The sequence below is a fragment of the Chlorocebus sabaeus genome, chromosome X (assembly GCF_047675955.1).
Source record: "Chlorocebus sabaeus isolate Y175 chromosome X, mChlSab1.0.hap1, whole genome shotgun sequence".
Taxonomy (NCBI): Eukaryota; Metazoa; Chordata; class Mammalia; order Primates; family Cercopithecidae; genus Chlorocebus; species Chlorocebus sabaeus.
In genome coordinates, this window is record NC_132933.1 from 95,695,871 (window position 1) to 95,721,397 (window position 25,527).

Below are 25,527 nucleotides of genomic sequence, written 5' to 3' on the forward strand. Positions count from 1 at the left end.
CTACCAACCAAGAAAAGTCCAGGACCAGATGGATTCACAGCTGAATTCTACCAGAGGTACAAGGAGGAGCTGGTACCATTCCTTCTGAAACTATTCCAATAAATTGAAAAAGAGGGAATCCTCCCTAACTCATTTTATGAGGCCAACATCCTCCTGATACCGAAGCCTGAGAGAGATACAACAAAAAAAGAGAATTTTAGACCAATATCCCTGATGAACATCGATGCAAAAATCCTCAATAAAATACTGGCAAACCGGATTCAGCAACACATCAAAAAGCTTATCCACCATGATCAAGTGGGCTTCATCCCTGGGATGCAAGGCTGGTTCAACATTCGCAAATCAATAAACATAATCCAGCATATAAACAGAACCAAAGACAAGAACCACATCATTATCTCAATAGAGGCAGAAAAGGCTTTTGACAAAATTCAACAGGCCTTCATGCTAAAAATGCTCAACAATTTCGGTATTGATGGAACGTACCTCAAAATCATAAGAGCTATTTATGACAAACCCACAACCAATATCATACTGAATGGGCAAAAACTGGAAAAATTCCCTTTGAAAACTGGCACAAGACAGGGATGCCCTCTCTCACCACTCCTATTCAACATAGTGTTGGAAGTTCTGGCTAGGGCAATCAGGCAAGAGAAAGAAATCAAGGGGATTCAGTTAGGAAAAGAAGAAGTCAAATTGTCCCTGTTTGCAGACGACATGATTGTATATTTAGAAAACCCCATTGTCTCAGCCCAAAATCTCCTTAAGCTGATAAGCAACTTCAGCAAAGTCTCAGGATACAAAATTAATGTGCAAAAATCACAAGCATTCTTATACACCAGTGACAGTCAAACAGAGAGCCAAATCAGGAATGAACTTCCATTCACAATTGCTTCAAAGAGAATAAAATACCTAGGAATCCAACTTACAAGGGATGTAAAGGACCTCTTCAAGGAGAACTAAAAACCACTGCTCAGTGAAATCAAAGAGGACACAAACAAATGAAAGAACATACCATGCTCATGGATAGGAAGAATCAATATCGTGAAAATGGCCATACTGCCCAAGGTAATTTATAGATTCAATGCCATCCCCATCAAGCTACCAATGAGCTTCTTCACAGAATTGGAAAAAACTGCTTTAAAGTTCATATGGAACCAAAAAAGAGCCCGCATCTCCAAGACAATCCTAAGTAAAAAGAACAAAGCTGGAGGCATCACGCTACCTGACTTCAAACTATACTACAAGGCTACAGTAACCAAAACAGCATGGTACTGGTACCAAAACAGAGATATAGACCAATGGAACAGAACAGAGTCCTCAGAAATAATACCACACATCTACAGCCATCTGATCTTTGACAAACCTGAGAGAAACAAGAAATGGGGAAAGGATTCCCTATTTAATAAATGGTGCTGGGAAAACTGGCTAGCCATAAGTAGAAAGCTGAAACTGGATCCTTTCCTTACTCCTTATACGAAAATTAATTCAAGATGGATTAGAGACTTAAATGTTAGACCTAATACCATAAAAATCCTAGAGGAAAACCTAGGTAGTACCATTCAAGACATAGGCATGGGCGAAGACTTCATGTCTAAAACACCAAAAGCAATGGCAGCAAAAGCCAAAATTGACAAATGGGATCTCATCAAACTAAAGAGCTTCTGCACAGCAAAAGAAACTACCATCAGAGTGAGCAGGCAACCTACAGAATGGGAGAAAATTTTTGCAATCTACTCATCTGACAAAGGGCTAATATCCAGAACCTACAAAGAACTCAAACAAATTTACAAGAAAAAAACAAACAACCCCATCCAAAAGTGGGCAAAGGATATGAACAGACATTTCTCAAAAGAAGACATTCATACAGCCAACAGACACATGAAAAAATGCTCATCATCACTGGCCATCAGAGAAATGCAAATCAAAACCACAATGAGATACCATCTCACACCAGTTAGAATGGCGATCATTCAAAAGTCAGGAAACAACAGGTGCTGGAGAGGATGTGGAGAAATAGGTACACTTTTACACTGTTGGTGGGAGTGTAAACTAGTTCAACCATTATGGAAAACAGTATGGCGATTCCTCAAGGATCTAGAACTAGATGTACCATATGACCCAGCCATCCCATTACTGGGTATATACCCAAAGGATTATAAATTATGCTGCTATAAGGACACATGCACACGTATGTTTATTGCAGCACTATTCACAATAGCAAAGACTTGGAATCAACCCAAATGTCCATCAGTGACAGACTGGATTAAGAAAATGTGGCACATATACACCATGGAATACTATGCAGCCATAAAAAAGGATGAGTTTGTGTCCTTTGTAGGGACATGGATGCAGCTGGAATCCATCATTCTTAGCAAACTATCACAAGAACAGAAAACCAAACACCGCATGTTCTCACTCATAGGTGGGAACTGAACAATGAGATCACTTGGACTCAGGAAGGGGAAAATCACACACCGGGGCCTATCATGGGGAGGGGGTAGGGGGTAGGGATTGCATTGGGAGTTATACCTGATGTAAATGACGAGTTGATGGGTGTAGCACAGCAACTTGGCACAAGTATACATATGTAACAAACCTGCACGTTATGCACATGTACCCTAGAACTTAAAGTATAATAATAATAATAAATAAATAAATAATAAATAAATAAAATAAAATAAAATAAAAATGAATTATAACTCAATAAACCTGTTATAGGGAAGTGGAGGCAGAGCAGGATGGCCTAATAGAATGCTTCAGCAATCAGTCTCCTTGAAAGAACACCAAATTAAACAACTATTCATGCAATAAAGCACATTCATAATAACCAATAAAGTCAGCAATCACAATCACTGGTTTTAACAAAATATCAATAAAAGGGTCATTGAAGACTGTAGGAAAGATGGTCTTGTATTGCCTACATCAACCCTCCCCCATTGTCCATCAGCACCTCATTGTAAGACAATTTGTTTGCTTACAGGACTGTGAGTTAAGTGAATGGGCTACTTTGCATTGGAACCCAGTTTTGCCCTGTCCCACTGGTATGCAACATAGTGAAAAATTATGCTAGCACCAAAGCAGGGAACATTTATAGTGGTTCTGAATAAGGAAAATTCTAAGCTCCAGTGGAAGGAGTCCTGGCTGGCTCTACCACTAGCTGACTAACATGGCCCTAGGCCTGAAGCAAATTTGAGTGACCATCAGGCCACAAGGACTAATAGTCCTTGGAAAAACCCTGGAGCTACACTGTTCTCTCAGAGGCAATTGATTTTGGATGCACCCAACCTAGTGCAACACCAGCTGTGGTGGCCAAAAGAGTGCATACATCACACTTCCTTTAACTCCAGGCAATGTAGCTGGTGAAGAGACTTCTGTGGCTTTGGGAAAGGAGTGGGAAGAGTACAGAGGATTTTGTCTTGCAACTTGGGTACCAGCTTAGCTATAGTAAAATGAAGCAACAAGGAGATCCCTGAAGCCCCCAATAACAGGCCTTAACTCCTGTATGGTCTTTCTAGACCCACTCTAGTCAGAAGGGAATTGACTGTACTGAAGGGAAGAACCCAGTACCAGGAGGATTCCCCACCTTCAGACTGAAGAGCACTTGAGTCTCCTATAAACATAAGTCAGGCAGTAGTTGCCATGAGCCTTGGATGAGACCCAGTACTGTGCTAGCTTAACGTTTAATCTCGCACTTTCCCAGCTGTAGTGGCCATAGGAGTACACATGTCACCCCTTTCCCAATTCTAGACAATTCAGCATAAAAACAGACTCCTTCATATTGGGGGAAAGAGAGAGAAGAGAGTGACATACTTTACCTTGTGACCCAGGAAACTTTCCCTTATGTTACTCAACACCACCAAAGCAGTGCCTCTAGGAGTTGGCAAGAGTCACAGCATTCCTGAGCTTAAGACACCACCTAGTGCTGTTATGGATTCAGTGAAAACACACTTACAGGACAACACTCAATCCTCTTTGAATACATGGAAAGTCTTTTCAATAAGGATGGGCCAAACCAAGCACAAGCTGTGAATATAGGAAAAAACACCTAACTCTTCAATGTTAAGATATTAATAAATGTTCATAAGCATCAAAAACATCCAGGAAAACATAACCTAACCAAATGAACTAAATAAGGCACCAGTGACCAATGTAGGAGTGACAGAGATATGTGAATTTTCAGGCAGAGAATTGAAAATAGGTGTCTTGAGGAAGCTTAATGAACTTAAAGACAATGCAGAGAAAGAATTCCAAATTCTGTCAGATACATTTTTTAAAGATTCAAATTTAAAAAGAAGAAAAATTCAGTTGACAAACTGAAAATGAATGAGGATCTCTCAAATGCATTATTAATCAAATAGAAAAAGTAATTAGTAAGCTGGAAGACAGGTTGTAGGCTCGAGGTTCCAATATGGCCGAATGGGAACAGCTCTAGTCTGCAGCTCCCAGGATGAACGACACAGAAGACAGGTTATTTCTGCATTTCCAACTGAGGTACCAGGTTCATCTCACTGTGGCTTGTCAGACAGTGGGTGCAGTCCATGGAGTGGGGGAGGGGGGCATCACCTCACCCAGGAAGCACAAGGGGTCAGAGAATTCCCTTTCCTAGCCAAAGGAAGCCATGACAGATGGTACCTGGAACTTCAGGACACTCCCCCCAATACTGTGCTTATCCACAGCCTTAGCAAATGGCACACCAGGAGATTTCATCCTGCACCTCTCTTGGAGGGTCCCACACCCACAGAACCTCACTCACTGCTAGCACAGCAGTCTGAGATCAAACTGCAAAGTGGCAGTGAGACTGGGGGAGGGGCGCCCACCATTACTGAGGCTTGAGTAGCTAAACAAAGCAGCCTGTAAGCTCAAACTGGGTAGAGCCAACCACAGCTCAAAGAGGCCTGCCTGCCTCTGTAGACTTGACCTCTGAGGCAGGGCATAGCTGAACAAAGGGCAGTAGGAACTTCTGCAAACATAAACGTCCTGTCTGACAGCTTTGAAGAGAGCAGTGGTTCTCCAAGCATGGAGTTTGAGATCTGGGAATGGACAGACTGCCTCCTCAAGTGGGTCCCAGAACCCTGAGTAGCCTAAGTGGGAGACACCTCCCAGTAGGGGCTGACTGACACCTCATGCAGCCAGGTGCCCCTCTGAGACAAAGCTTCCAAAGGAAGGATCAGGCAGCAACATCTGCCATTCTGCAATATTTCCTGTTATGCAGCCTCTGCTGCTGATACCCATGCAAACAGGGTCTGGAGTGGACCTCCAACAAACTCCAACAGACCTGCAACTGAGGGTCCTGACTGTTAGAAGGAAAACTAACAAACAGAAAGGACATCCACACCAAAACCACATCTGTATGTCACAATCATCAAAGACCAAAGGTAGATAAAAGCACAGATGGGGAGAAACCAGAGCAGAAAAGCTGAAAATTCTAAAAATCAGAGCACCTTTCTCCTCCAAAAGAACACAGCTCCTTGTCAGCAACAGAACAAAGCTGGATGGAGAATGATTTTGACTATTTGAGAGAAGAAGGTTTCAGATCATTGGTAATAACAAACTTCTCCAAGCTAAAGATGGATGTTCGAACCCTTTGCAAATAAGACAAAAACCTTGAAAAAAGATTAGATGAATGGATAACTAGAATAAACAGTGTAGAGAGGTCCTTAAATGACCTGATGGAGCTGAGAACCATGGCACAAGAACTATATGATGCATGCACAAGCTTCAGTAGCTGATTTGATCAAGTGGAAGAAAGGGTATCAGTGATTGAAGATCAAATGAATGAAATGAAGTGAGAAGAGAAGTTTAGTGAAAAAGAATAAAAAGAAACAAACAAAGCCTCCAAGAAATATGGGATTATGTGAAAAAACCAAATCTACATCTGACTGATGTACCTGAAAGTGATGGGAGAATGGAACCAAGTTGGAAAACACTCCTCAGGATATTATCCAGGAGAACTTCCCAAACCTAGCGAAGCAGGTCAACATTCAAATTAAAGAAATACAGAGAACGCCACAAAGATACTCCTTGAGAAGAGCAACTCCAAGACACATAATTGTCAGATTCAACAAAGTTGAAATGAAGGAAAATATGTTAAGGGCAGCCAGAGAGAAAGTTTGGGTTACCCACAAAGGGAAGCCCATCAGACTAAGAGCAGATCTCTCAGCAGAAACTCTACAAGTCAGAAGAGAATGGGGACCAATATTCAACATTCTTAAAGAAAAGAATTTTCAACCCAGAGTTTCATATCCAGCCAAACTATGTTTCATAAGTGAAGGAGAAATAAAATCCTTTACAGACAAACAAATGCTGAGAGATTTTGTCACCACCAGGCCTGCCTTACAAGAGACCCTGAAGGAAGCACTAAACGTGGAAAGGAACAACTGGTACCAGCCACAGCAAAAGCATGCCAAATTGTAAAGACCATCGATTCTAGCAGGAAACTGCATCAACTAAAGAGCAAAATAACCAGCTAACATCATAATGACAGGATCAAATTCACACATAACAACATTAACCTTAAATGTAAATGGGCTAAATGCTTCAATTAGAAGACCCAGACTGGAAATTTGGATAAAGACTTAAGACCCATCACTGTGCTGTATTCAGGAGACCCATCTCACATGCAGAGACATACATAGGCTCAAAATAAAGGCATGAAGGAAGATCTACCAAGCAAATGGAAAAAAAAAAGCAGGGGTTGCAATCCTAGTCTCTGATAAAACAGACTTTAAACCAACAAAGATCAAAAGAGACAAAGAAGGACATTACATAAAGCTAAAGGGATCAATTCAACAAAGAGAGGTAAGTATCCTAAATATATATGCACCCAATACAAAAGCACCCAGATTCATAAAGCAAGTCCTGAGAGACCTACAAAGAGACTTAGACTCCCAAACAATAATAATGGGAGACTTTAACATCCAACTGTCAATATAAGACAGATCAACAAGACAAAAAGTTAAGAAGGATATCCAGGAATTGAACTCAGCTCTGCACCAAGTGGACCTAATAGACATCTACAGAACTCTCCACCTAAAATCAACAGAATTTACATACTTCTCAGCACCACATCATATTTATTCCAAAATTGACAACATAGTGGGAAGTTAAGCACTCCTCAGGAAATGTAAAGAACAGAAATTTTAATGAACTGTCTCTCCAACCACAGTGCAATCAAACTAGAACTCAGGATTAAGAAACTCACTCAAAAGAGCTCAACTACATGGAAACTGAACAATCTCATCCAGAATGATTAAAAGTACATAAGGAAATGAAGACAGAAATAAAGATGTTCTTTGAAACCAACGGGAACAAAGACACAATATACCAGAATCTCTGGGACACATTTAAAGCAATGTGTAGAGGCACATTTATAGCACTAAATGCCGATAAGAGAAAGCAGGAAAGATCTAAAATTGAAAATCTAACATCACAATTAAAAGAACTAGAGAAGGGAGAGCAAACACATTCAAAAGCTAGCAGAAGGCAAGAAATAACTAAGATCAGAGCAGAACTGTAGGAAATAGAGACATAAAAAAACCCTTCAAAAAATCAATGAATCCAGGAGTTGGTTTTTGGAAAAGATCAACAAAATCTATATGCTGCTAGCAAGACTAATAAAGAAGAAAAGAGACAAGAATCAAATAGACACAATGAAAAATGATAAAGGAGATATCACCACCAATCTCACAGAAATACAAACTACCATCAGAGAATACTATAAACTCCTCTACACAAATAAACTAGAAAATCTAGAAGAAATGGATAAATTCCTGGACACATACACTCTCCCAAGACTAAAGCAGTAAGAAGTTGAATCCCTGAAGAGACCAATAACAGGTTCTGAAAATGAGGTAATAATTAACAGCCTATTAACCAAAAAAACTCCAGGGCCAGATGGATTCACAGCCGAATTCTACCAGAGGTACAAGGAGGAACTGGTACCATTCCTTCTGAAACTATTCCAATCAATAGAAAAAGAGGGAATCCTCCCGAACTCATTTTATGAGGCCAACATCATCCTGATACCAAAGCCTGGCAGAGACACAACAATAAAAGAGAATTTTAGATCAACATCCCTGATGAACATCAATGTCAAAATCCTCAATAAAATACTGGTAAACTGAATCCAGGAGCACAACAAAAAGCTTATCTACCATGACGAAGTTGGCTTCATCCCTGGAATGCAAGGCTGGTTCAACATATGCAAATCAAAAAACGTAATCCAGCATATAAACAGAACCAAAGACAAAAACACATGATTATCTCAATAGATGTAGAAAAGCCCTTTGAAAAAATTCCACAGCCCTTCATGCTAAAAACTCTCAGTAAACTAGGTATTGATGGGACGTATCTCAAAATCATAAGAGCTATTTATGACAAACCCACAGTCAATATCATACTGAATGGGCAAAAACTGGATGCATTCCCTATGAAAACTGGCAAAAGACAGGGATGCCCTCTCTCACTACTCCTATTCACCATAGTGTTGGAAGTTCTGGCCAGGGCAATCAGGCGGGAGAAAGTAATAAATGGTATTCAGTTAGGAAAAGAGGCAGTCAAATTGTCCCTGTTTGCAGATGACATGATTGTATATTTAGAAAACCCCATCATCTCCACCCAAAATCTCCTTAAGCTGATAAGCAACTTCAGCAAAGTCTCAGGATACAAAATCAATGTGCAAAAATCACAAGCATTCCTATACAACAATAACAGACTAAAGCCAAATCATGTGTGAACACCCATTCACAATTGTTTCAAAGAGAATAAAATACCTAGGAATCCAGCTTACAGGGGATTTGAAGGACCTCTTCAAGGAGAACTACAAACCACCTCTCAATGAAATAAAAGAGGACACAAACAAATGTAAGAACATTCCATGCTCATGGACAGGAAGAATCAATATTGTGAAAATGGCCATACTACCCAAGGTAATTTATAGATTCAATGACATCTCCATCAAGTTACCAATGAATTTCTTCACAGAATTGGAAAAAAACAAAACAAAAAAACAACTACTTTAAAGTTCATATGAAACCAAAAAAGAGCCCGCATTGACAAGACTATGTTAAGCCAAAAGAACAAAGCTGGAGGCATCTTGCTACCTGACTTCAAACTATATTACAAGGCAACAGTAACCAAAACAGCATGGTACTGTTACAAAAACAGAGATATAGACCAATGCAACAGAATAGAGCCCTTGGAAATAATACCACACATCTACAACCATGTGATCTTTGACAAACCTGACAGAAACAAAAAATGGGAAAAGGATTCCCTATTTAATAAATGGTGCTGGGAAAATTGCCTAGTCATATATAGAAAGCTGAAATTGAATCCCTTCCTTACACCTTATACAAAAATCAATTCAAGATGAATTAAAGACTTAAATGTTCGACCTTAAACCATAAAAACCCTAGAAGAAAACCTAGGCAATACCATTCAAGACATAGGCATAAGCAAGGACTTTATGACTAAAACACCAAAAACAATGGCAACAAAAGCCAAAATTGACAAAGGAGATCCAATCAAACTAAAGAGTTTCTGCACAGAGAAACTACCATCAGAGTGAACAGGCCACCTACAGAATGGGAGAAAATTTTTACAATCTACCCATCTGACAAAGGGCTAATATTCAGAATCCACAAAGAACAAATTTACAAGAAAAAATCAAACAACCCCATCTAAAAGTGGGCAAAGGATATAAATAGGCACTTTCCAAAATAAAACATTTATGCAGCCAACAGACACATGAAAAAATGCTCATCATCACTGACCATCAGAGAAATGCAAATCAAAACCAAAATGAGATACCATCTCATGCCAGTTAGAATGGCAATGATTACAAAGTCAGGAAACAGGTGCTGTAGAGGATGTGGAGAAATAGGAATGCTTTTACACTGTTGGTGGGACTTTAAAACTAGTTCAACCATTGTGGAAGACAGTGTGGGGATTCCTCAAGGATCTAGAACCAGAAATACCGTTTGACTCAGCCATCCCATTTCTGGGCATATACCCAAAATATTATAAATCATGCTACTGTAAAGACACATGCACACTTACGTTTATTGCTGCACCATTCACAATAGCAAAGACTTGGAACCAACCCAAATGTCCATTAATGATAGACTGGATTAAGAAAATTTGGCACATACACAGAATGGAATACTATGCAGCCATAAAAAAGGATGAGTTAATGTCCTTTGTAGGGACATGGCTGAAGCTAGAAACCATTATTCTGAGCAAATTATCCCAGGGACAGAAAACCAAACACCACACGTTCTCACTCATAGGTGAGAATTAAACAATGAGAGCACTTGGACACAGAGTGGGGAACATCACACACCAGTGACTGTCATGGGGTGGGGGAATGGGGGAGGGATAGCATTAGGATATATACCTAATATAAATGACGAGTTAACTGATGCAGCACACCAACATGGCACATGTATACATATGTAACAAACCTGCATGCTGTGCACAGGTACCCTAAACTTAAAGTATAAAAACAAGATGGGTGGCATTAAAAATTATTCAATCGAATAATATTTAGTCAAAAAAGAAAGAAATCATGTATTTTCAGCAACGTGTATGGCCTGCAGGCCAGTATCTTGAGGGAAATAACTGAAAAACAGGAACTCGATTACTGCATGTCCTCAGTTATGAGTGGGAACTAAATAATGTGCACACATAGTGAAATAATAGACATCTGATTGGAAGAGTTGGAGGGTTAAAGAGGGGTGAGAAATGAGAAATTACTTAATGGATATGATGTACATTATCCGGGTGATGGTTACACTGAAAGTCCAGACTTCACCACGAAGCAATATATTCATGTAACAAAACTGTACTCCTTATATTTACACAAATAACAAAAGAAATTACACCATCAGAAGAGTAAAAAGAAGAAAGGAGAATGTAACACGCCTACAGTATCTAGAAAATAGTCTCAAAAAGGCAAATCTAAGCGTTATTGGTCTTAAAGATGATGTAGAGAAAGAGATGAGGGTAAAAATTTTATTCAAGAAAATAATAACCATAAACTTTCAAACCTAGAGAAAAACAAGACTACCCATGTAAAAGAAGGTCACAAAACACCAAGAAGGTTCATCCCAAATAAGACTACCTCAAGGAATGTATTAATCAAACTCTCAAAGATCAAGGATAAAGAAAGGATGCTAAAAGCAGCAAAAAATGTAGCAAGTAACAAATAAAGATGCTGTAAGACATATGGCAGCAGGCTTCTCAGTGGAAACCTCAGAGGTCAGGAGAAAGTGAGAAGACAACGTGCTGAAGAAACAAAACCTTCCAACCTAGATTATTATATCAAACAAAATTATCCATCAACCATGAAGGAGAAGTAAAGATGCTCTCAGATAGAGAAAATCTGTGGCATTTCATAACCACCAGACATGTCTTACAAAAAAATGCTAAAGAAAGTTCCTCAATCTTGAGAAAAGGAAATTAATAAACAACAGGAAATCATGTGAAAGTATAAAACTCACTGGTAATATTTGATACTCTGACCAACACAAAATGCATTAACACTGTAATTGCAATGTGTAAATCACACATGTGTTTAATAGGAAGACTAAAAGACAAATCTATCAAAATTAATAACTACAACAACATATTTTGTTTGCATAAACTTATGGGGTACACGAGTAATTTTGTTACATGTATAAATTGCATAATGGTGTAGTCAGAGCTTTCAGGGTATCTATTACCTGAATGAAGTATATCATATCCATTAAATAATTTCTCATAATCCAGTCTCCTCCCAAACACCTCACCCTTCTGAGTCTGCAATGATTATTACTGTGCATGCTACATCCATATGTACACAATTATTTAGAACATGTTGTTCTTGTCTTTCTGTGTCTGGCTTATTTAATGTAAGATAACGGCCTCCAGTTCCATCCAGGTTGTTGCAAATGACAAGATTTTATTATTTTTTTATGACTGAATGTGTATTCTTTTGCATAACTACCACATTTTCTTTATGCAATCATCTGTTGATTAACACTTCAGTGGATTTTATAATTTTGCTATTGTGAGTAGTCCTCTAGTAAACATAAAGTTCAGTGCCTTTTTGACATAATGATTTACTTTCCTTCGAAAAGATACCCAGTAGTGAAACTGCTGGATTGAACAGTAGTTCTATTTTAGTTCTTTGAGAAATCTCTATACCGTTTTCAGCAAGGGTTGGTCTAATTTACATTTTTGCCAAAAGTGTGTAAGAATTTCATTTTCTCCACATCACTGCCAACAACTGACATTGTCACTTTAATAGTAGCCACTCTGACTGGTGTAAGAAGACAATCTCATTGTGGTTTTAATTTTGCATTTCTCTGATGATTAGTGATTGTTGAGCAGTTTTTCAGTTGCTTGTTAGCCATTTGTATGCCTTCTTTTGAAAAATGTCTATTCATGTTCTTCACCCACTTTTCAATGGGATTATTTGGGGTTTCTGTTGTTACTGAGTTTTTCTGAGCTCCTTGTAAATTTTGGATATTATTCACTGTCAAATTCATAGCTTGCAAATATTTTCTCCCATTCTACAGGTTGTCTGTTCACTCTGTGGATTATTTATTTCACTATACAGGAGATTTTTAGTTTAAGCCCTATTTGTCCATTTTTGTTTCTGTTACCTGTGTTTTTGAGGTTTCAGTTCTAAATTCTTTGCTAGACCAATGTTCACAGGAGCTTCCCCTAGATTTTATTCTACTATTTTTATATTGTCAGGTCATATATTTAAGAATTTAATACATCTTGAGTTGATTTTTGTATATGGTGAAAGACAGGGGTCCATTTTCATTGTTCTATATACAACAATCGAATTTTCACAGCACCAATTATTGAACGGTGTATCCTCTCCCCACTGTGTATTCTCGACTTTGTCAATGTCATATTGGTTGTCAATATGTGGCTCTGTTTCTGGGTTCTCTATTCTATTCCTTTGGTTTATGTGCCTATGTGCAATGGAACGATCTCAGCCCATTGCAACCCACCTCCCGGGTTCAAGCGATTCTCCTGCCTCAGCCTCTTGAGTAGCTGGTACTACAGGTGTGCACCACCACACCTGTAGTAGCGCCTGGCTAATTTTTTGTATTTTAGTGGAAATGGGTTTCACCATGTTTCCCAGGGTGGTCTCGAACTCCTGACCTCAGATGATCCACCCACCTCGGACTCCCAAAGTTCTGGGATTACAGGTGTGAGTCACTGCGCCCGGCCTATTTTTTAATAGCGGCACCATGATATCTTAGTTACTATACCTTGTAGTGTAGTTTGAAGGCAGGTAATGTGATGCATCCAGCTTTTTTCTTTTTGCTTAAAACTATTGGGGCTCTGGCGATTCAGGGTCTATTTTGGTTCCACATAAATTATGAGTGTTTTCTAATTCTTTGAAAAAATGACACTGATGTTAGGAATAGTATTGAATCTGTAGATTGCTTAGATCCATATGGTAATTTTCTTTACAGTAATTCTTCCAATCCACCAGCATGGGATGTTTCTCCATTTATTTGTGTCATCTATTTTTTCTTTCATCAGTATTGTCTAGTTTTACTCATATATATATTACAGTATTACAGCAATTACAGAGTTAATGTATTTACTGATATATACATCGGTAAAACTAAAAATTATGTATATTTATATATTTATAATATATAACATATATTATATATTTATTATATATAATATATATTTATTATTATACATAATATATAATATACATTACATTTATATATCACATAATATATTATATGTATATATCATATAATATAAATAATATAAATATAATTATATTATATTAATATAGTGTAATATACTATATTTAATTATAATATAAATATAAACATAAATAATGTACATAAATAAATAAATACTATACATAAATTATATATATTTCATCTTCTTGTTAATTAATAAGGAGTTCTACTTAATTTACTTTTCATAGCTATTGCAAATGGAATTGCATTCTTGATTTTATTCTCAGCTACATTGTTATTGGTAGCTGAGATCTTGAGTTGATTTTTGTATATGATGAAAGATTTTAATACATCTTGAGTCAATTTTTGTATATGGTGAAAGACAGGCGTCCACTTTCATTGTTCTATATACAACAATCACATTTTCACATATAAAAATGCTACTTATTTTTATACATGGATTTTGTATCCTGAAACTTTACTGAATTTTTTTTTTTTTGGAGTCTTTAGGTTTTTCTAGATATAAGATTATATAATCAGATAACAGGAAAAATTTTGACTTCCTGTTTTCCAATTTGGATATCTTTTATTTCTTTCTTTTGCCAGATTGCTCTGGCTGGGACTTTCAGTACTATGTTGAATAGGAGTGGTGAAAGTGGGCATCCTTGTCTTGTTCTAGTTCTTAGAGGAAATGCCTTCAACTTTTCTCCATTCAGTGTGATATTAGATTTGGGTTTGTTGTATGTGGCCTTTATTACATTGAGATATGTTCATTTTATGCCTAGATTGTTGAGACTGTTTATAATAAAAAGTTTCTAAATTTTATTAAATGCTTTTCCTGCATCTATTGAGATAATTATGTGTTTTTTTATTTTTGTTTATGTAATATATCATCTTTATTGATTTGTATGTTAAACCATCCTTATATTCCTAATATAAAACCCACTTGTTTATGGCATATTATCTTTTTGATATGCTGTTGAATTTGGCTTTCTAGTATTTTGCTGAGGATTTTTGCATCTATGCCCTTCAGGAATACTGATCTATAGATTTTCTGTGGTGGTTGTGTTTTTGTCTGGTTTTGGTATCAGGGTGATAGTGGTGTCATGGAATGAGTTATGAAGAATTCTCTGCTCTTTTAACTTCTGGAACAATTTCAAAAGAATTGTTTATTCTTCTTTGTGTGTATGGAATAATTCATCTGCAAGTCCATTTAGTTCTGAGATTACTTTGTTAAAAATTATTTATTACTGATTCAATGTTGCTATTCATTGTAGGTCTGCACAGGTTTTCTATTCCTTCCTGATTCAAACTTGGGAGGTTGCATGTTTCCAGAAATTAATTTATTTATTTCCTCTAGGTTTTCTTGTTTGTGGAAATAGAGCTTCTAATAATAATTTTTAAGGAACATCACACACCGGGGCCTATCGCGGGGAGGGGGCAGGGGGGAGGGATTGCATTGGGAGTTATACCTGATGTAAATGACGAGTTGATGGGTGCTGACGAGTTGATGGGTGCAGCACAGCAACATGGCACAAGTATACATATGTAACAAACCTGCACGTTATGCACATGTACCCTAGAACTTAAAATATAATAATAATTTAAAAAATAAAAAAGAAAAATAAAAAAGTAAAAAAAAGAAAAAGAAAAAAACATTTTAATTAAATTAAAAGATTCAATTATGATTAAATTTCCTAATAAATGGATCCTACAGATAAAAAAAAAGCATACACTTCAAGTTAAAAAGGTAAATGGAAAAGAAAAATATGAAAAAAAAGAATCTTTGTATTTTTGTGATGTCATTTATAATGTCTTCTTTTGCATTTCTGGTTTTGTTGTAATCTCTCTTTTTTCATTTCTGATTTTGTTGTAATCTCTCTCTTTTTTTTTTTTCATGATTAATCTGGAGAGTGGATTATTTTGTTTATCTTTCTTAAGAACCAAGACTTCTTGTTTCAGTGACCTTTTGTATTTTTACCTTTCCTTTTTGGTCTCTATTTTATTTAGTTCTACTAGGATTTTTTTTTTTTTTTTTTTTTTTTTTTTACTCATTTTCTTCTGTCAATTTTTGGTTTTTTGGTTTAGTTTGTTCTGTGTTTCTAGTTCTTGGCAGTCCATCGTTAGGTTGTTAATTTGTAATGTTCCTACTTTTTTAGTATAGGCATTTAATGCTATGAACATCCCTCTTGGACTCTTGGAACTCCTTTTTCTGTATCCCACAGAATTTGATGGGTTGTGTTTTCCTTTTCATTTGTTTCAAAAATTGTTATAATGTCCACCTTAATTTATTCATTGACACAATAATCATTAAGAAACATGTTTGATTTCCACGTATTTGTATAGTTTCCAAAGTTTCTAAAGGTAGTGATATTCAGTTTTATTCAAGCGTGACCTGAGAAGATTCTTGATATGTTTTTAATGTTAAAAAATTCACTTAGACTCGTTTTGTGGCCTAAAATACAAGGTCTATACAAGGTCATACATGGTCTATGTTGGAGAATGTTCCATGTGCTTATGTGAAAAAAAATGTACATTTCACAGTTGTTGAGTAGATTTTTCTGTCAAGGTGTGTTAGGTCTATTGCACCTAAAGTCCAAATAAGTTCAATATTTCTTTGTTGATTTCCCATCTAAATGATGTCTAATGCTGTGAGTGGGCTGTTGAAGCCCCACACTATTATCATATTATTTTCCACCTCTCTTATTAGATATAGTAATATTTGTTTTATGAATCTGGGTGCTCCAGTATTGAGTGCATATACACTGAGTAATGTTATATCCTCCTGTTGAATTAATCCTTTTATCATTATGCATTGACCTAATTTTTTTTAACGTTTTAATTTAATATCTGTTATATCTAGTATAGATTTAGCTACTCCTACTCCCTTTTGGTTTCTACTTCCATAAAATATCTTTTTTCAATCCTTTCCTCTCAGTCTATGTATGTATTTACAGAGAAGGTGAGTTTCTTGGAAGCAGCGTTTAGATGGATCATGTTTCTTATATTTTCTGCCAATCTATCTCTCTTTAGTAGAATATTTAATCCATTTGAGGTCAAGGTTAATATTTATATATGAGGTTTATTTTCTGTAAGGTCATTAAATATTTTCTAGTTGTTTTATACATTGTTTGTTTCTTTTTCTCTGTTTGTCTTTATGGTTTGGTGAAATTTTGTTGTATTCACAATTTGACTTTTCTTCCTCCTTTGTGTGATTGTTTTATAAGACCAATGAGTTTTATATGTTAATGAGTTATCATAATCATTAACATATACCTTTTATTTCCATGTCAAGGACATTTTTGAGCATTTGTTTTAGGTCTGGTCTAGTGGTGATAAATTCCTTCAACAATTGCTTGTCTGGAAAAGACTTTATTTCTCCTTCATTTATGAAGGTTAATCATGCTGGATATAAAATTTTTAATTATATTTTTTCTTTCAGCAATTTATAAATCCCATTCCATTTTCTTCTGACCTGTGAAGTTTCTGCTAAGAAGTTCATTCTTAGTCTGATGGGTTTCTTTCATAGGTGACTAGATCCATTTTTCTTGCTGATCATAAAAGTATTTCTTTTATAATGACTTTAGGTATTCTGATTTAATATGCCTTTTTGCAATGTATTTGCCTTGGGATTGTTGGGATTACTATATCTGGATGTCTAAATCTCTTGCTGCACTTGAGATGCTTCTATAAATAATTTTCTTAAATAGGATTTCTAAACTTTTTTAAAAATCTTTCTACGCCAGTAATACCAACAAATTGTAAGTATTGTTATTTTTGCACACTCATCTTAAGGGCTTTGTTCATTTGTCTTTATTTTTGTTTGACTAGATTACTTCAAAAGATGTGTCTTCACATTTTGAGAGTCTTCCTTCTGCTTGGTCTTTGGAATGTTTCTGTAACCCCTTCAATGAGTTTATAAGTTCCAAAATGTCTGTTATTATTACTTTTTTTTTTTTTAAGAAAATCTATCCTCTTAGTAATTTCATATTAACAGCCTAAATTGATATTCTAATTTCTTTGTATTGCTTTACAAATTTCCATTTAAGGGCCAGGTGTGGTGGCTCATGCCTGTAATCCCAGCACTTTAGGGGGCCAGCGTGATTGGATCACCTGAGGTCAGGAGTTTGAGATTAGCCTGGACAAAATGGTGAAACCCTATCTCCACTAAAAATACAAAAATTAGTCAAGCGTAGTGGTGTGTGCTTGTAGCCCCAGCTACTCAGGAGTTTGAGGCAAGAGAATCATTTAAACAAGGGAAGCAGAGGTTGCAGTTAGCCAAGATTGCACCACTGCAGTCTAGCCTAGGCAACAGAGTAAGACTCTGTCACCAAAAAAAAAAAAAAAAAAAAAAAAAAAAGAACAATCAATTTAATTTCTTTAAGCCTCTTTAAAGTCAATATTTTGATTTCCTTATCTGGCATTGTGAAGATTTCTTTTGCTCAGAGTCTATTGCTGAAGAATTTTTGTGTTAATATGAGGGTGTTATAGTACATTTCTTTTTCAGGCTTTCTGCATCTATACACTGATTTCTGAGCAACCATGGGAATAGGGGATTCTTCTTATTTTTGAATTTACTTTTGTTGAGTGTTGAATTTTGTTTTTGAAGATATGACTATGATAATAACTACAATCATTTTTAAGAAATAGTATAGAAAGAAATAAATGTTATAGTGCAAATGCAAAAGAAACTGCAAGAGAAGTTGGGATGATTATTGAGTATAAAAAGAGAAGGAATAAAGTCTAGTATTTGATAGTACAATTGGGTGACTACAGTTTAAAGTACTTTGTTGTATATTATAAAACAACTAAGAGAGTGGAATTGGAATGTTACAACACAAAGAAATAATAAATGTTTAAACTGACAGATACTCCAGTTACACTGATTTCATAACCACACATTGTATGTATGTGTCAAAACATCTATACCCCATAAATACATACAACTTAAAAATTTTAAATTAGGTCTGTAATAAAAAAGAGCTACATTAACATTAAAAAGTATGGTTTAGAAAATGGCCACATCTCTTTTCTACCTATTTTAAGTGATTATTAATGAGCAACGTGGTAAAGTGGTTATGACCACCAGCTCCAAATCTGGCATCATGATTCAAAGTAAGAGGAGAACAGATTTTTCCCTTCTCTTTTTTTTCCAGATTTGTAATTACAGGACCAGTTTTGACAGTCAGCATGTATGTTAACAGTTTATCCAAATTATAAGACAGTGTCTTCTGGAAGTGAACTCAAAATAAACTTTTTGCTTTTGATTTCAGCTTTAGTTTTGATCTAAAGTTCTGATTATAAACTTTCATCTCAGAGCCAAACATCCTCACCTTGTGAATTTTTATAAACGTTTTGTTCTGAGAGATTTCCAAAGTGTTTCTACAAAGAAAACTGGCTATTTTAAAAAATTTAAAAAGTAACTATTTTTTTAAGGTAGAGGGGCTCGTGTGAGTTCTGCCTTATGGAAGGGCTACTCTATGTGAGATACCTTATAAAAAATATTGTTAATCCACAAAATAAATCTGTAACATAGGTATCAATAGCTTAACTTTATGTATGAGTAAACTGCAGAATAGTTAAGTAACTTGCCCAAGATAACAAAACTAGGAGGTAGCCTACACTTCAAATTTGGATGTGTCATGCTCTAACACAAATATTCCCATTGGCAGAAAACATTCCTATATTCACAAAAGTTAAATTCTCCAGAATGTTGAATTTATCTTATATTTCTCAAAGTGTTCATATTTAAAGGCTTCAGCAAGCCTGAAAAAAACCTGGCATAAGGAAAGCTACTTTCACAAGTACCTGTATCAGTCTGGAACTTGACAACTGAAGTTACCTAATCACTTTATGCTTTATTGAAACTTACATGTTCTCAGTACCCAGAACACAACATACCTCATTCCCCTATATCCTTGTTCATGCTGTGGTTTCCTCTCTGCCTGGCATAATCTTTATCTCTTCTCTACCTGGCTAAGGTTTCCAAATCATTCAAGATTTGGGAGACTGCAACTCCTCCATCAAGAAGCCTTCATTGACTTCCATATAGGAATTGGCACACACTCTGTGATCACACAACCATATATGCTTATGCTAGCAAAGCATTCACCAAACTGTGCTTTCTTTAAATATTTTACTATTTTACTTATTTTTTCAGGAGTTTCTTTTCCCTACACCTCTAACATATGGCCCACAATAGAAGCTCAATAAATGTTTACACAAAGAATAAAGTAAGGAAAGGAAGAGGCAAACATACCTTCCCATCATGTCCCTTTGCTGACATCATTGTGATCCACAACTGAAAAGAGTACTTCATTTTCTTCAGTTTAACATGTTGAACTGAGGCTCCTAGAATAGTTTCAAGGTGAACCACAACCTTATAAAAGAAAGATATAAAAATAGACAAGCATGATGAGAAGAGGAGATACTACTGAAGAGTGACATCAGCAAGATAGCAGACCAGAAAGCTCCAGGCCCTCATTGCCCCATGGAAACACCAAAAACAAAACAAAACAAAACAAAACAAAAACAAACAAACAAAAATACCCCACAATATAAAGAGCAAAGTAGTTTTGTGAGAACTCTAGAAACAAGCTAAGAAGCAACCACGGAAATGCCAAAAACAAACAAACAAAACAAAACAAAAAAAAAAACACAAAAAACTACACTCAAAATGCTAGAAAATTTCATGTCATTTCTGCTTGTCCTTGTCCCACTGCCTCTCTGACACAGCACTGAGTGTCTGAAAGAATCCATCATATTATTTGTTCCTCCATTGGAATGAAAGAATATGAATGGAACTTGCTTGTAAAGTTCTAGCCTCTCTGGGGACAGTCTGAGGAACTGGTTTGTCTTTTCTGACTTGGAATACTGACTAGAATCCAGTATAGTGTAAACTGTAGGTTGGAAAATGCTTAAAGCAATGGTGAAAGCTATTGCACAAATGAATTGCTGGGTTACTGCAGATATCTGGGTACCTGTGAGCAAGAGATTATATGCATGGAAATAAAATACAACTTAAGCTCTGAGAAGAAGCAGAAGTAAGACACTGCTGATCATTGTTAGGACCCACCAGACCACCCTTCTTTGCTTCTAGACCTATAACTAGACTCAAGTCTCATCAGGTCATGTTTTTTTTTTCTAATTTATATAGACATAAATCCAGGGAATATGCATGACAATGGATATTAAAAGTATGGATAATCGTGGAAGAAACACAAACCTGAAACAGGCCAAATGTATTGATATAGGCCCACAAAGGAGAGAGTCTGGATTTAGTGTTGTAGCTCAGCGTGTCAGAAAAACTCTAAAAAAGTTTAGAAAAACATAGATGAAAAGGTGTCCTACACTAAATGAAGTTGAAATTCCAGTCTTGCCTTGACCTACTGTAGAGGAAAGAATCCAAATTCTTAGGGATATTTATCATTTAAGACCTTCTCCCCCACCTTGGGAGGGTACTAGGAACAATTCTTAGCCACAATTATGAGAAATAAATTTTTGTGGGAACCCTATCATCTTTGAAGATCACTTTTCTCTGTAGGTCAGAAATTACAAGAAGGATTGATACCATTGAAGTAATAAAATAAATTTAATAGAAATAATTGGATTCCCAAGTGGCAGGGGCCAAGTGACAGCACTTAACTGACAAAAACTAGGTAAGCAGAAGAGTCAAAGCAGCAATCAGAATAATCTGACTGATACAGACCTATGACATTGGTTAGTTAAGCACGTTTCTAGTAGTGAGACAGACAATAAGTCCATTATATTCTTACTAAATCTGTATAAGCAGAGGAGTCCTAGGTCAATTGATCAAAATTCTAGCTTGTAACATAAAACAGAGTCATGGCCCTTCAATCAATTCCCAGGCTTGAGCCAGTTTACAGACTCACACCCCTTGAATGAAGGGAAGAATGGGTCTCACCACATGCCCAACAACCTATAATGTCAATCTTTGGCATGGAAGAATTAGGGAAAAAATAATCAGAAGTTTTGGAGAATATTGTATATAGGTTCTGAACTGATACTAATGCCAGGAGACCTAAAGTGACACTATAGTCTACAGTTAGAATAGTGGCTTATGGAGGTCAGGTGAACAAAAGAGGTGTTTGTGTTTTTGTTTTAATATTTATAATTTAGGAGGAAGTAGTTTTGTTACATGGATATATTGCATAATGGTGAAGTCTAGGGTTTCAGTGTAGCCATCAGCCTAATAATGTATGTTGTATCCACTAAGTAATTGTTCATCCTTCATCCCCTCTGATCCCTCGCATCCTTTTGAGTCTCCAATGTCCATTATTTTACTCCTTATGTCCAGTTCTATACATTATTTAGCTTTCACTTATAAGTGAAAACATGTGGTATTTGCATTTCTGTTTCCGAACCATTCACTCAAGACAATGGCCTCTAGTTTCATCGATGTTACTGGAAAAGAAAAATGACTTTATTCTCTTTTTTAACGGCTGAGTGCAATCCATTGTATATATACACCACATTTTCTTTATCCAATAATCCATTGATTGACACTTTAGTTGATTCTATATATTTTCTGTTGTGAACAATGCTGCTATAAACACATGAGTGTAGGTACCCTTTTGTATAAAATTTATTTCCTTTTGGGTAGATAACCAGTAGTGGAATTGTTGCATAGAATGGTAATTCTATTTTTAATTCTTTGAGAATTCTACCTACTGTATTCATTACAAGTTATACTCGTTAATATTCCTACTAAAGCTTGTGAGTGCTTCCTTTTTTCTCAACACTCTCCCATATCTGTTATTTTTTGACTTTTGAATAATAGCTGCTGTGGTGTAATATAATAGCTAATCAAAATTTTAATTTGCATTTCATTGATTAGCAATGTTAAGCAGTTTTTTATACGTTTGTTGGCCATTTGTATGTCTTCTTTTGAAAAAGCCTGTTTATGCCATTTGCCTACATTTTAGCAGAATTATTTTTTGTTGTTGAGATGTCTAAGTTCTTTGTGGAATCTAGTTATTAATATTTTATTGGATGTATTGTTTGTAAATATTTTATCCCATTCTGTACGTTGTCTGTTTATTTTGTTGATTATTTCTCTTGTTGTAAAGAAGCACTTTAATTAAGTCCCATTTGTCTATTTTTGGTATTGTGCATTTGTTTTTAAGGTCTTTATCATGATATCTTAGCCAAAACTGATGTTCAGAATACTGTTTCTTGTTTTCTTCCTGTATTTTTGTAGTTTTGGTCTTACATTTAAGCCTTTAATACATTTATGAAAATTTCTGTTTATGGTGAGAGATACAGGTCCAGATTTATTCTTCTGTGTATGGCCTCCCAATTTTCCAAGAACCCTTTTTGATTACGATGTCCTTTTCAGAGTCTATCTTTTGTTGACTTTATCAAAGACCAGTTCGCTGCAGGTATGTGGCTTAATTTCTGTGTTCTCTCTTCTGTTCTTTTGATCTATGTGTCTATTTTTATGCTAATACCACGCTGTTGTAGTTTCTATAGCTTTGTAGTATAATTTGAAATTAGATAATGTGATGCACCCAACTTAGTTCCTTTTGCACAGGATTGCTTTGGCTATGCAAGCTCTTTGGTGGTTCCATATGAATTTTATGATTTTTTTCTAATTCTGTGAAAAATTACATTGGTATTTTGATGAGAATTGAAATGAATCTGTAGATTGCTTTAGATAATATAGCCATTTTAATGATGTTCATTCCTCTGTCTCAAGAGCATAACATGATTTTCAATTTATTTGTGTCATCTCAAATTCCTTTAATCAATGTTTGATAGTTTTCCTTGTAGGTATTTTTCACTTCCTTGGTTAAATGCATTCCAGGTATTTCATTTTTATAGCTACTGTAAATGCTAACAAACTGACTACTTGATTTGACTCTAAGCTTGATTATTACTGGTAAATAGAAATGCTACTAATTTTTGTACATTGATTTTGTATCCTGAAACTTTACTGAATTCACTTATCAAATCTAGGAGTCTTTTGGGTAGAATCTTTAAAATTTTCTGTGTATAAGCTCATATCATCAGCAAACAGAAATAATTTGACTTCTTTTTCAATTTAGATGCATTTTATTTCTTTCTCTTGCCTGACGTCCCTGGCTACAACTGCCAGTATTACATTGAAAAGGAGTATTGAAAATGGGCATTTTTGTCTTGTTTCAGTTCTTAGAAAGAATGCTTTCAACTTTTCCCCATTCAGTATAAGGTTGACTATGGGCTTGTTATATATGTTTTTTATCACTTTGAGGTATGTTTCTTCTATGCCTAATTTTAAAAGACTTTTTATAATAAAGTTATGCTGAATTTTATTAATTTTTTCTGCTTCTACAGAGATGCTCGTATGGCTTTTGCTTTTAATTCTGTTTACGTGGTGAATTACTTTTATTGATTTGTGTATGTTGAACCATCCTTTCATCTCCAGGATAAAACTAACTTGATCATGATATATAATCTTTCTGATGTGGTGTTGGATTCAGTTAGTTAAAATTTTGTTGAGTATTTTCACATCTATGTTTATCTGGGATATTGGTTTGTAGATTTTTTTCTCTTTTATTTTCATATGTTTATAACTGGCATTGGTAATTAGTTGATATTGGCATCATAGACTGAGATAGAAATAATCCTTTCCATATTGATTTTTTTTTAAAAAAAATTGTTTCAGTAGGCCTGGAATAAGTTCTGCTTTGTACGTCGGTTAGAACTGAGCTATAAATCCATCTGGTTCTGGGCCTTTCTTTGTTGGGATTTTTAAAGTATTATTATTACTCATTCTCACTAGTCATATTTGATCTGTTCATGATTTCTATTTTTTTCTGTTTCAATCTTAGGAGGTTGTATGTTTCCAGAAATTTATCCATTTCCTCTACTTTTTCTAGTTTATTAGCATAGAGTTGTTCATGGTACTCTCCAGTTATCTTATTTCTGTGATATCAGTTATAATGACTCATTTTTCATTTCCAGTGTGTTTATCTGAATCAACTCTCTTCTTCTCATGGTTATTCTAGAGAGTTCTGTCAATCTTCATTTTTTTTTAAATAACAAACTTTATTTCATTGCTTTTTAATATTGTTTATTTGCTCTAAATTTCATGTGCTTTTGCTCTCATGTTTGTTAATTTCCTTCTACTAGATTTGGGTTTGGTTTGTTCACATTTTCTAGTTCATTGAGTAGTGATGGTAGGTTGTTAATTTGTAGACTTTTTATTACTTTGATGTAGGCATTTAACATTATAAACTTCCATGTTAATACCACTTCTGCTGTATTACAAAGGTTTAGGTATGTTTTATTTCCATTTTGATTTGTTTCAAATATTATTTAATTTATGTCTACATTTTATCATTGACTCAAAGATAATACAGGAAATGTTTTTATTAATATTTTTATTATATTTAACTTCTAGGGTACATGCGCAAAACGTGCAGGTTTGCCACATACGTATATATGTGCCATGTTGGTGTGCTGCACACATAAACTCATCATTTACATTAGATGTATGTCCTACATTATGTCCATCATTTACATTAGGTGTATCCCTTCGCCCCCCTGCATCCCACAATAGGCCCCAGTGTGTGATGTTCCCCTTCCCAAGTCCAAGTGATCTCATTGTTCAATTCCCACCTATGAGTGAGAACATGCGGTGTTTGGTTTTCTGTTCTTGCAATAGTTTGCTGAGAATGATGGTTTCCAGCTGCATCTATGTCCCTGCAAAGGACACAAACTCATCCTTTTTTATGGCTGCACAGTATTACATGGTGTGTATGTACCACGTTTTCTTCAACCAGTCTGTCATTGATGGACATTTGGGTTGATT

The 25,527-nt window shown here is 35.6% G+C and overlaps 1 protein-coding gene across 2 annotated transcripts in view; it reads right to left on the reverse strand.

Annotated features, from left to right (window-relative positions):
• Nucleotides 1-25,527, reverse strand: part of FAAH2 (fatty acid amide hydrolase 2) — a 221,124-nt gene that overhangs the window by 64,434 nt on the left and 131,163 nt on the right. For both annotated transcript variants that reach the window (XM_007991886.3, XM_007991885.3), the window contains one exon: nt 19,972-20,091. In XM_007991886.3, the coding sequence (XP_007990077.1) occupies nt 19,972-20,091 (120 nt within the window). The remainder of the gene's footprint in view (nt 1-19,971; nt 20,092-25,527) is intronic.